Raw genomic sequence first — 13,211 nt, forward strand, 5'->3', positions numbered from 1 at the left:
TAACCTGTAGCTGAAGTATAAAGGAAATGAGAATAACGCCTGCAATTACCAAATCATCTCTTGAGGTTTTGAATTCTGTTCATAATATACGAGGCTTTCTTCAGAAACAGTCTCATGCAAGTGCATTGCGTATTATGTATATAAGTAACCGAATTAATGACGCAGGTGTCTCTTGCGTGTTAGATTGTGCCTGGTGGCGGTAGCGGCAGCCGACACGCACTGACAGGTGATGTGTGGCACGCTGGCCACAGTCTCAGGTCAAATGTGCTCTGAACTTCAGAGGCTCGTACTTTACATATTTTATTGAAATATTACATTAGTAGTAGCTCAGTCAGTATAGTGACTAGCTACGGGCTGGATGACCGGGGTTCGATCCCCGACGGGCAGAGGATCTTTCCTCTAGCCTCTGCGTCCAGACCGGCTGCGGGGCCCACCCAGCCTCCTATCCAGCGGGTCCTTTCCAGGTGAGTAAAGCGCGGCCGGAATGTGACGCTGACCTCTCATCCGCATCAAGTTCTGAGGTTAAGAATGAGTAGGAGCTCTGCCACCTCCTGCCCAAGTGCCTATGTGGTGTGTAGCGCGACAGCTTTACTCTTGCAGATGCAGGCAAGTTTCATTTATTGCCCCAGGCCTAATTATTCAAGCAATAAACACGAGTAAATGTTTGCCAGACGCTGTATTTGTGAGAAAAGTAAACAAATTTGTACTTGTGATCTTTACATCGCATGAAGTGTCCTTAATATCGAATCGGCCATTTGCAAAGCCACATGAGTCTACAAAACTCACTTTTGGGAAAACTAAAGAAGAGCATGTAGCAAACACACTGTTTATGGTATGTACGATTTATTTTCCTTCAAAAATTATTTGCAAGTATTTAGTTTTTTGAAAAAAGCCATCTGTGTCCATTACTGAAAGCCGAAGTTATAATTATGTTTGGACTCGTGTTTTTACAAGTGCCCGCCCAATATTGAAGGAACACTGTCACTCTTTTTGCTGTGTGGTCAAAACCGAAACATGTTACTCTTTTGGGAAATGATTCATTTGCAGCAGCTCATTTATCTCAAAAAGGTCGACTTGCTTGGAGCTGGAAATGACTGATTCAGTTGTCATTTGTTTCAGTAAGTAGCAAGAAACAGTAGTAAAAACTCTGTAACCCTTACAGTGCAATTCTATGTTGAGTATGAATAACGTTCTAGATTGGTATACATTAGAGTCCATCAACGAATAATATTAATGTGACTTATCAAACGAACTACATGGCATAATATCCCAAAATGAAGCCATCTTTAAACTCATCATCACGAGGATTTAAAATTTCACGATGTAATGTTGGTATGTGTGCATCTTTAATGGCGGACTGTCATGGACAAGACAATTAACCTTCGTGTGCGTAAAATAGCTGTGAATTACTTGACCAAGTGAGCGACTGTCAGTTTTTGAAGCAGGACCTCCCTATATGAAATTTGTTTTGAAACCAGGAGTTTGCCCGGAAGTACTGAGAAATGCCACAAACTGTCACGTGACATGCAGGAATTCGAACCCGGGGTATTCAGAATATGAAGCAGCAGTTGTTATGACGACGCTGAGTGATGAATATTCTGCCACTGCTCAGATTCGCGTATTTTACTTAAATTCTTTCTATGAAAATGGTGTGCAAGCCACGGCATTGTTTACGTCGTTTGAGTAAACAGGCAAATGTTTTGAGTGAACACGTGACCAAAATAACCGAAGTTGTGTCGGAGTTCAACAGTGGAAGCGTCTCTCCCTTCCCCTTCAGCTGCCATAGTTTATTTGGTGCTTGGCTCGTTCAACTTGACAGGATCAGTGCGACACATAGCTCAAGACATACGCTGTGAGTGATTCAAGGAGCTGATTAATGTTTATACAGAAAATTTGTGTTTAAGATGTGGATAGTTTAGATGTATTTAACGATTTTTACCGACGTCAATCATTAACCTCAAAAGTAAACTTTTGATCGGAAACATAAAGGGATGGTGACGTATGAACAGTTATGGCGAAAATTCCGAAATTGTATCTTAACCTGTAAAAATACTGAAGGTCGTCTAAATGATACTTAAGAATTTAGCTCGTACCGCGAAGTAAACACGACACTTAACCATTACAAAAATCGACTGGTTAACGCTGGTTTAAGGAAATGATCGCTGTTTCTAGTGAATATCATACGAAACACATAAATACAACTTACAGAATTGTTGATTGTTAAAGCAGGCGACACATATAATTACCACACACGTGTGAACTGGATTTTAGTGGCTCAGTACAGGCTTTTATGAACACACTTAAAAATATTGATTTAGATTCCATGAAACAAGGACGTAACTTTGAATGAGGAAAATGTAGACTGTTGAAAATGACTCTGGATCTACCATAAAGTTATCTAATGAAACTGTAGTACATTTCGAATTCATTTTAATTCTATATCAGTTATGTTTCATATTTGTGTGTTAACTAATAATTACATATTATTTTTAAACGTAACTTTTCGTTAAATTTTCTTTTCAGATAATCACACAATTACGATATTAATACCATTTCGTAGCGCTGTTTATCAGAACGTTGCTGTGCTTACTACAACGTAAAGTCTAATGAGGCAAAGTTATTCATGAATATTGAATTACAAGGGCTAATGATTAGTACGGTTGGGCCTTCGAATCGATACTTCGACATCTTAAGTCTAATACGGTAACAACCAACATATAAACAGGGTTACATTTAGAACTTCAAATGTTATGTGCTACTTTGCAGTAACGAGTGAAATTCCATCTGCCACTCCTCGTATACTGTAAATTCAAATCGTATTTTTCATTAATTTTAATTTGTGATTCCTTAAATATTAGCCACATTGATAAGGTAACCGGGGTAAAATGACGTGTTCTATTAATATCTGCGTTCCTTCTTCTCGTACGGCCAACGGTTAAGTTCAACACGTGCTTCGTGAATTATTTTATTGGATCGATACGAACTAAAATTATTTTGTGTTCTATCTCCGTGTGGCCTGAAGTAGAAGTTTTCCAACGTTTCAGAGGTCCTTGCTGCATCCTCCAACTTCTACCACGACGCAACAACCCGGAAGACAGCCATCTTCTAAAATTATATTAACTTGATAATTATAGCAGAACTTTAAAACGCAGTTTTGTTCTATTCGTTCAGATTAAATATGGCAGACATTTTTATTCTTGTTTCAGTTTTTGCGATGTTCGTGTAATGCCGTTTCTTTGGTACAGATAGAAATAAAACCGAAGTACCAAATTGATTTATTTCCGGTGTTAAATGTACCATTTTTAGGTACGGGTATACGATATTCCATTAGACTCTTAAAATGGTTTACGTGTTGATAGATTTATTTTACGATTTCATAATTCCCTTCCGACGGAAATGTTCAAAGAACATGTAAGCAACAGCGATTATGTTCCTTGTGTAATTATTTTCGCTGTAAAACTATAGTTGACTGTAAATTAATGCCAGAATTATGAAATTTATATTTGTATTAGAAACACGTATTGTGTTTGTGACATGACATGTTCTATATCCCTGGCTTAGACCTGTGAAGGATCTATGGAATGTGAAGAAATTCTATGCTACATGTCAACAGGTCTGGACGTGGAGGTGACATTGGTTTATTCATTAGTGTCCAATTGAAGTGAGGGTAGTGTTCGTGTTTGTACACTAATGTCTGGTTGAAGAGTGGGTAGTGACGAAGTGTTTGTGTGTGGTAAAGAACACTAATTAGACTATGGCCAGGATTCAAGGAGTCATTTTCGTTCTGGCTGTCGTGAGCAGCTTCTGCTCCTGGTCTGGGATCGCCCCATCAAACACAGGTAAGCAAAGTCGTGCTTCTAACCTCACATAACACAGAGTTCATCAATAAGTTGTAGAATTGTGATTTGCGTAATTTAGCGTCTCTGAAGCTTAAGACAGGACGTCATAACATTCAGACGTGGGGCTGATCGGAAGCCACAGCTCTTAAAGTTAAGATACATTAGTGATTTGCTGGTTCTAAGTAAACCGAAATACACACACGGCTCGTATCGAAATGCTACATCGAAAAATGAAGAGAGATGCTTTTTCTTCGTAAGTCACAGTTTGTTTGTTTGTTTGTTTGTTTGTTTCGGTCTTGTGACATCGTTGTCGCTACTAGGCCGCAGAAAGTCAGTGACTTTGCCATAGGTTAGGTTATTTTTCTAGCCATCGACACTCAGCACATTCCACATTTCAAAGAATGCACTTGACAGAATTAATCTTTCATTTTACTAAACCCGTTAGAAGAATTCAGTGCATAAACTTTTGAAGAAAAAAAATCTGAGAAGAACGACGTGGGTAGAAAACGTAGTTCCTCGAGAGAACGTGGACTGGGCGGACGGCGACAGAAGTCGGTCTGTGCAGATTTCTGAACTCTGACCCCACACGTTTGACATTCTAAAAAAATACATGTTTTATAGGTTTTAAGAATTCGTACGTCTGATGTGATTACTAAACCTTGTCATTGAATATGCATAAGACATTCTCCTTTTCCTTTTCGGGGCACGTGAACATTTTTTGGATTATGATGTGAGTCTCTAAACGTTCAACGGAGACACTGCAATTTTTTTTTTATTTTACGTCGAGTATCAACTGACGTGTGCAGCTTTTGTGTGAAATGCTATTTGATACTCGAATTAATACGACTTTTTAAATTTTTCCAATATGGTATCGCCGTGACCTTTTGAATTTATAATAAATTTAAGCAGATGCAAATAGGGCGGAGTGTAAAAGAACGAGTTTTCAAAAATCTGTCTAACGCTATCTATCTTTGGTGTTTGTTTTATATTTGTGATTACTTCATACTCCGACGTTTGTGGTTGGAAAGTTTTGTCTGTTACTGTTAGCAAAGAAGATGGATTTTTTTTATGAAACAGCTTTAGCTGATATTTTCTCCAACAGAACTGTACCGAATTATTTCTCTTATTCTCAAAGGGCGAATGAATCAAAGAATCACGCGACTGCTTGGTTGCAGTCCCACTGAGGGGTTATTTGCTTAATAATGATGACGTCATCTCGTGGCTTAAGCACGCTAACGTCTCCTTCCGTATCCTTGCAAGTCATGAATTAAATTATTCTCTTTTGGTGCAGAAGCATTTTCGTGAGGTGAATTATAATCACCGCTTTAAAAGAGACAATGAATGAAACACGTAGGCTGATGCATTCTTTCTGGAACTCTCTTGGGTGGGGACGCGGCTCTCCGATGTAAGGCGGTCGCTCTAACAACGCCCTTCCGAATTGTTTAATCATTTTAACCTGTTTGGGTATTCGCCTACCACACGCAGTGACATTGCGGTTTGAAAATGTTGCCAAGGAAACGAGCCTCCGCTCTCCTTTTTGCGTGGACACATTCCTCAAGTACGGAAGTGTCGATTTGTGTAATTTGGGGGCAAAGTGACGTTCGTTTCCCGGAACATCTGAAACTTCTGTAACGATGAACGAGTCCGGGAAATTCGGGGCTGTAAGTAAGTTCTTGTAACACTGTAATTTCTTTTGTTTCACGTGCTGTTAGGCGCTCAACGACTCGAGAAATTCTCAGCTTCTTTTGGGACCCCAAGATTTGTTACGTGCCCCGAAAGAGTCCGCCACTGTTCTTTGTCAGTGAACCATCTCGTTCCTGTCAAATTTTTGTAAGATTATTTTTAATATTATAGGTGATGTTTCAGGTTCTCACGGCGACGAGTATCACGTATGTCTTTCAGGATGTTGATAGAAGTTTACTGACGTTTCACAGGTACTTGCGTTCTCCATCATCAGGGCGACGAGTAATTTCCGTCTTCATACATTCTTATCTAAGCCTGAATTTTTCCAAGTGGTCCGTTCTGTTGTGATTTTTGATCAACATTTTATATACATTTATTGTCTCCTTGCCTGGTAGGAAGATTTATAACTTAAGAGTAAATTCTGAGTTGAATCAGATGTAGAGGGTCCAGACTTTGGAGAAATGGGATCTTAGATCGCTAAGACCGCGCAGTGATACACGTTTTAGTCTCCGTGAACACATTTTTTTCGAATTTCCGCCCCGGTGTTTTGAGTTTTCCCTTAAGGGGGCGACAGGCATGACCAGCCGGGGATTTGTTTGGGACTTCGCCGACTCGACAGTTATCTAGATGTTCCATTTAGTCGTAAGTTTCTTTACCTCTAACTCACTTCAGACATGATAAGCTGCTATTCGCTAATAACAAGATCAATATCGACATTCGTAGAGTCACAGCAGAACAGCATAATTGTAAGCTCTTAAGCTTTTCTGCATTGAATACAATTGAAAATACCATCCGTATGCCACGCCCGACTTATCTCGTACAGTATATATAATCATATTAGGGTTGGACAAATTTCATTTGGCTGCCGTCATTGTCAAATGTGGGTATATGACACAGGGCGTGACCCCGGCCTGCGACATGGAAACCCTCCCCGTGGCTCTACGAAGCCAACTTTTTAACTTAAACTTAAGACGTGTTTAAATGCAGGCGAGTTAGACTCTGAAGCTACAAGACATTTTTGTTGTGATTGATTGTGTCTCACTTAACGTATTAAGTGTTTATTGGCTGCAGAGGTTATGAAAGTAAGAAAATAGTTTGCTGTGAACTAGACGGAATTACTTTTAAGACATCGCAGTCTATTTCAGCGAAATAATCTCACGATATTTCTCTCATATAAAGATGACACGCTCGCAGTCAGGATTATCTGTGCCCGAACGAGGTTCTTATACCGCGTTCCAGCGTTTTTGGCCTCTGAACTTTGTGAATTGGAACCTCAGAGCGAGTCACTTACCAGAAGATTTCTGGAAGGGATGGCGTGTACAGTACACTCCAAATAAAATATCACCAAGATATGTAACAAAGGAAGTCGATTTCACTAGAAAATTAAGACCGCAGAGAGTCTTAGAGAGTCTTATCTTCTTCACAATTCTTCGGTCCTCTCAGACCTTCGATTTCAGACACATCACTCGATTCATCACCACCCCTGCTGCTGTCCACTCCAATATCTTCGATTATGTATATTAGTGACAAAGCGTGACTAGGAGTGACCTTTGAAAGCGTGACGATTGGACACCTTAAGTGTTTAAATACGAAGAAGATTTTAAAAGTGTGTTTCAGCGTGACCAATCGTGACAAAACGTGACTATGTGTGACGTACTGTAACCTGTCACTTCGACGCCATAGCTGTTCCCCCACATAACGAGTGAACGCGACACTAACAGACAAAAGCCGAACGAGTCACATATAAACGTGTCCCAGAGCCATTTTTGTCCACCATGTATTCAGCTGGACTGCCCTGAATTCGGACCCACATCTACGTCCTTCAGATAAACTCACACAGCAGGGTTCCTCGTGATTTTTAATTAGGTCTTCGAGATGTTTCGCCTTCTTCACGGTCAGAACATCCAATAATTTTCTTACTGTTAGATGGATTCATTCAGTCGATTGTCGAATTTGATATCTTTCTCAGTTTCTATGATTTAATGTTCTGCAATTTTTCATTCTTGTAATAAGACTTGCAGATTGTCGGTACTTATCTGCGATCTTTCAATTTGTCTTTAACAAAAAAAAAATTCATTTTTTTAAAGTTACCAACTCGATCACAGAAAGCTAACCCACATCTAATACATAATTTTAATGAGGTCCACAATTTTCCTTCCTCGTAACAACAATAGAATTAACCAACTTTCTTTTATTTATCTACGAGACATTCACTTTAGCTGCTAAACTAGTTAGGGGGGGGGGCTTTGGGGCAGGTACCGCGGACGCTAGAAAATATCTTTAAATTTAAACAATATTTATTGATGTCGGTGAACACGCGAGTTAAATTTTTTTATAAACTATCTGTAATTTTGTTTCGTAGTTTCTGGACATTTATAATATTAAAGTGACACTATATTTGTACGATGTAAATTGAATTGTGAAAGTGATATTGAATAAAATGTATAATTTGTAGACATGCCTTTAAGAAAGGTAATTTAATAGAAATAAATCAAATTTAAGAATATTAATTCATACCAGTCGTGAAACTTAGGTCAGATATTTGTTTCTTTTTCGAACTTCAGAAGGCTCGGTACTTTGATCGTGCCCCCGTGCGTGCTTCGCCCTCTGTTTCGTTTTGCTAATTGGAATCTAGAAGTTTTCATTAACCTAAACGTTACATAGTGTCACAGCATATTTGAATAGGGGACACATTTGCAGAGTCAGCAAACGACGTTCGCTACGAATTCTTTTGTTGTGGCCGCGTCAGTTCATATTTTTCGCACCAGATGGCACATGCCTCGCGGTGAAATTGGACTGACAAATGTTTTATCCCTAAAATGGCCGGTGTCTTGTCAGTGTCGGTGTCGGATTTGTGCGCAGATGGTGATATAGACTAATGCAGACCGCATGCTGACCGAACAGCCTGCGACTTACGAATTTATCATAAGCGAATGACATAAATACAATGCCGGAATTTATAATGATCAAACACGAAACATCCCACGGACTACGACCGTAGGAGAAAAATGTCAGACACGCCTAAGCTCTGCTGATGTACGATATAATTGTTTTAATAGAATGGAATTAGCATTCTAAGCTGAATTCTGCCAGGCCATTCGTTCAAGTTTCTACATGCAAAACGGTGAAAGTTGTTACTTGAGATGTGGATCGATGTTGTGAATACAAAAGCGTCCTTCCTGTCTACGAATTCGGTTGATAATTAATGCTGTGTCTTCGCGTGTTAGGTCCTTATCTTTCGTTTCAACATTTGCGATCTCTGTGACTTATCATGGCGTTGAATAGGAAAATAATTGTGAATGATTCACTGTTCTGGAAATCCAAGACCGTGAGAGGCCGTTATGACAGAAGACATCTCAAAAGATTTTGAACTTATTTCGGCTCTGAGTCCACAGATTATTCTGTTTAAAAATGTTAAATCCATAACCAGTATCATCCCTATAAAGCTGCTCCATTAGACTTTTTCCGGAGATGCTAATTCTTTTGCAGGTTTTATTAATGTCAACACAAGTAGAGAAGGAAGAAATTACTTTCTTTTGGCGTATACGTAATTCCACATACATAATAGTCAGTTGGTAGCTTGCATTTTCCATTCAAGACTTTGATTTCTTGTGTTTTTTCTCTCCTTAAATCTCCGTATTTAACTGCCATGCTAGACAATGTCTGTTTGACCTCACGAACTGATTTTGATGACCTGAAACCTGTGAAATCATTGCATCAGCGGAACAACTAATTTCTCCGCCTTCGACCTTGTCAGAATTAAAAAGTTAAAAAGACCGGATTTTGATTAGAGTTGATACCAATTAGATTTTTTAAAAATAATTTATTAAAGCCTTACTTTATTAGTAATAATTATATCATGGCGTATGTTTTTTTATAATAAAATTAGCACGAACTGCGTAATTTCAAATTAATTTGTATCATAACTTAATTGAATTCTTGTGTCGTATATTTTATACATCAGTCAGCCTCAGGGCGCATATATTTCCTATTTATCAGCTATTAAATCGAAAAAGAATTGGATTATATTTACGATTTCTTACTGTAGACACGCACGCACGCACGCACATTTGTCTTGTTACAGTGGACAGTAATGTTCGTCTTTCACTCACACAAAGTTGCGTGTTACGCGTAACGTGTGTTTATTTTAATTAATTACAAGACCCGTCTTCCTGACCATCCAGAAGTATTTTGATTTTTTTTTTTTTTTTTTTTTTTTTTTGCAAAAGTGTTCAGTTCATGTTGCGATGTTTTATTACAGAAGCCAGCTTACTGCAGACTATTGTATCGTGGATTAACCCAGAACAGCGATTATGGGACGATCTTCTGAGCAGAATAGTTCATTTCCAGCGATTAGGAAGGAAATCAATTTGCTATGGTAAGAGAAAGTTAATTTCTTCAACAAAACCCAGAGTTTTGCGTACAAGAGACAGGGCTCGAAGCTCTTCTAAATGGTATTTAAAAATTCAGTCCGTACCGCGAAGAAAACACAATAAATCACCATTACGAAGATCATTACATAAGACAGAATTCCTTTTTGTGAACACGCTAAAGATTGTTGGAGTCGGTGGCTGTGAGAGAATCATATTCAAGTTGCCGTGAAATATTATGAGGCCATCTAAAGACGAAAATATAAAGAAAGGCAAATGTCTGCATTAATAATAATCTCCGTATGATTTGCAGTGCACCAATTTTTCTCATAGTTCGTACCTGACTGCAGACGAAAGCAGTCAGTCGAGTCTGTAATAATAATTCTGACTGGAGCAGGATTAGATAACGCGGAAGATAAATTGCACGCTGTTGTTGAATGATGAACTTCGATTACCTAGACATTTCGTTGGCGGCATGAGAAACAGGGTTAACGACTTCTGTCCGGAACACGGAGTTCCGGGCAGAACAAATCAGTTACGGAAAACTGTACTGATGAAACCATATTTTTAATGCTCTGAATCCCGAAGTTAATCCAAATAGTATTTAAGAATCCAGACCGTACCGCGAAGAAAACACAACTCTTAACCATTACAAAGATCGAAAATCATATTATATAAGGATTCAGTCCGTACCGCGAAGAAAACACAACTCTTCACCATTACAAAAATCAAATGGTTAACGCTGTTTAAGGAAATTATCGCTGTTTGTCGCGAGAATCGTACAAAAACCATAAAAAACGCTGTGGGCAATGTAAGTAGTTATTAAAGGTTAAAGTACACGGTACAAAAAGTTATCTCTGGCCCTTAGGGCCCTTGGTTCCATTCCTCGAAGCTGACAGGTCGCTTATACACGCGTCTGTCTGAACCGCAGAGGCGCTGGGCTGTTTCCACGTCCGGGGTCTGCTGTCCCACGTGCGTCGGGTGCCAGATGACCCGCGAATTCTCCAGACGGAGCTGTGGATCTGCACTCGTCGAAGCCCGGAACCCGTTGACTCCGCAACGCAGCTCGTCACCTACGACAAGAGATCTCTAGAAGGCTCTGTGTTCGATCCTGGACTGCCCATCAAAGTGATAGTTCACGGCTACAGGGGTCGGTTCAAGTCGCCCTACATCATGGCCGCCAAGGATGCCATCTTGAAAGCGGTAAACGTTGTTTCAATATTCCGGTGTTTCCTAATGTGAAACCATCGCTAATTCCCTCTCTGCGCTGAGCTATTACCGTGTATTCATCGGCATAGGACCTGCTTTGTGCCCCCAGGAAGACGTCGCCGTGGTCCTGGTGAACTGGCAACTGGCGTCCAGCGGCTCGTACCTGAGGTCCGCGTCCAACGCTGAGCTCGTAGGGCGTCAGGCCGGCAGGACGCTGATATCCATGGCGTCCATGGGGACACGCCCCTCCGATATTCACGTGATTGGGTTCAGCCTCGGTGCGCAGGTTGCAGGCTTCATTGGAGAGACGTTTAAGAGCAATAACATGAAACTTGGCAGGATCACCGGTAAGACGTCTCTTGGTGAAACAGTTTTGAGGTCTGTGAGGTCCTCACTCTGTTAATGATTGAAGATGTCCACGGTAGAGTTCAGAAATTATCGTGCGTTGTTTCTCCTCGAGGACTGGACCCGGCGTCCTTCCTGTTCGAGTCATGGACGCTACCCGCGTATCGCCGTTTGGACCACACCGACGCGGATTACGTGGAGGTCATCCACACGGACGGCAGTCGCGTCTGGTCTGACGGCTTCGGACTCCTGGCTCCCGTCGGACACGTCGACTTCTTCCCGAACGGCGGCGTGGACCAGCCCGGTTGCCGAGACAGCTACATCGGCGCCCTGGCCTTCAGGATAAGTTAGTGCCCTTGACTCCACGCCTCCATACTCCGGTGCCGTTTTCGTGAAACCGGAATAAATTTCCATACGTAGAAATGCTCCGAATATCGTGTAAGAACCGGCCTGGTAGATGATTATTGTCTACCCTGCAGATCAGAACGCGAACTCGTCAGAGGTGTGCAGCCACGGCCGGGCCTGGAATATCTTCCTGGAGACTCTTACGTCAGAGCAGTGCCAGTTCCTGGGATTTCCTTGCCCAGGACTACGAGATTTCCGACAGGACTTTCTGCACGGGAACTGCTTCCGGTCATGTGACGACGGCGTCTCAACCTGTGGGGTCATGGGGCAGATGGGGACGGCTCGCGGTGCCCTCTACTTGGTGACCAGACCCACCGGGCCGTATTGTGGTGAGTGCAACAACGCATTGCTTTCCGAGGCCTCGAGAAATTGCGCGTGGAATGCCTGAGTATGTCCTCGAAACCTTTTGTCCGCAGGTCAGCAGCTGAAAGCCTCGGTGTGGATTTCGCCCCGGACTCTGCTAACGCGGGGCGTTCTTCAGATGAGAGTGTACCACAGGGCTACCACTACAGACTTCACCCTCACCCTCCCGTAAGTATGGGTTCAGAGGCGCGTCAACAAAAGCTGTTTCAGCCGGACAGTGACGACGTTCTCGTCTGCTGTAGGTCGCGGGTGGCGATTGAAGGCGGTCGCGAGGTGTCTGCTGTGGTGGCAGCACTGCCCGGAGCTGTGAGCGCCCGAAACACCCCCAGCGTGAGGGCGACAATCACATTTACCCCTTCAGGGGGGATGACGCGCATTGGGGGGCCACAGCATCTCTTCCTGGACCGCATCTCGCTTATGGATCACCACGGTAACAGGTAAGGCTCCCTTACCGTGGTCATTTGTATTTTCTACATTCGGTTTAGGATAATATTAAAATGAATCTTAAAAAATCCGGTGTTCTACTGTCGACTGGCTTCACCTGAACCTTCGGATATAACAAAATAGGGGAATTTTGAAACAGCTGAGCGGCTTCCGAACCACGGAGCAACAAAGTTGCTTATTTATTCAATAGATAAGTGCTCTCTTTCATGCATACTTAATATTTGCCAGCTCTGTTGAACGAGATCGCCTTTAAGTTGTCACATATAAATATAAAGTTGGAGAATTTATTTAACTTTGGTTACGTTTTGTTACAGTTGGCAACACTGCGGGAAAAACTTGCTGCTGGAGGACAAAATTGGAACATCGTCGGACAACATAACAGTTCAGTTGCATCAGACACCATGCTCATTGTAACGTAGACTCAGAAACGTCTTCGATAAAAAAAAAATATAATTTTGAACCACGGAATAAAGGAATCGAAAGTTTATTACTGAAATGTTTAATTCCAGTACGTTTTGCGTCAGTCTGTAAAGAAATAAACCCTTGTTGCACT

The 13,211-nt window shown here is 41.3% G+C and overlaps 1 protein-coding gene across 1 annotated transcript; it reads left to right on the forward strand.

Annotated features, from left to right (window-relative positions):
* The first annotated feature begins 1,320 nt into the window (after positions 1-1,320).
* Positions 1,321-13,145, forward strand: LOC110827194 (phospholipase A1 member A). Its single transcript, XM_022058664.2, has 10 exons — positions 1,321-1,852; positions 3,614-3,839; positions 9,784-9,900; positions 10,824-11,095; positions 11,211-11,448; positions 11,562-11,792; positions 11,926-12,180; positions 12,268-12,382; positions 12,457-12,651; positions 12,973-13,145. The coding sequence occupies exons 2-10, from the start codon at positions 3,755-3,757 to the stop codon at positions 13,070-13,072; spliced, it is 1,608 nt and encodes a 535-aa protein (XP_021914356.1). The 5' UTR covers positions 1,321-1,852; positions 3,614-3,754; the 3' UTR covers positions 13,073-13,145.
* Positions 13,146-13,211: the final 66 nt, after the last annotated feature.

The sequence above is a fragment of the Zootermopsis nevadensis genome, unplaced genomic scaffold, assembly GCF_977971745.1.
Source record: "Zootermopsis nevadensis isolate Lab colony 2312 unplaced genomic scaffold, Znev_1.0 Znev_ptg000031l, whole genome shotgun sequence".
Classification (NCBI taxonomy): domain Eukaryota; kingdom Metazoa; phylum Arthropoda; class Insecta; order Blattodea; family Termopsidae; genus Zootermopsis; species Zootermopsis nevadensis.

Excerpts from the sequence above, each read along its gene's own strand:
- LOC110827194 (XM_022058664.2), top strand. The coding sequence starts at position 3,755 with ATGGCCAGGATTCAAGGAGTCATTTTCGTTCTGGCTGTCGTGAGCAGC. Across the intron at positions 3,840-9,783 it reads GATCGCCCCATCAAACACAG|AAGCCAGCTTACTGCAGACT; the intron begins GTAAGCAAAGTC and ends GTTTTATTACAG. Across the intron at positions 11,793-11,925 it reads CGCCCTGGCCTTCAGGATAA|ATCAGAACGCGAACTCGTCA; the intron begins GTTAGTGCCCTT and ends TCTACCCTGCAG.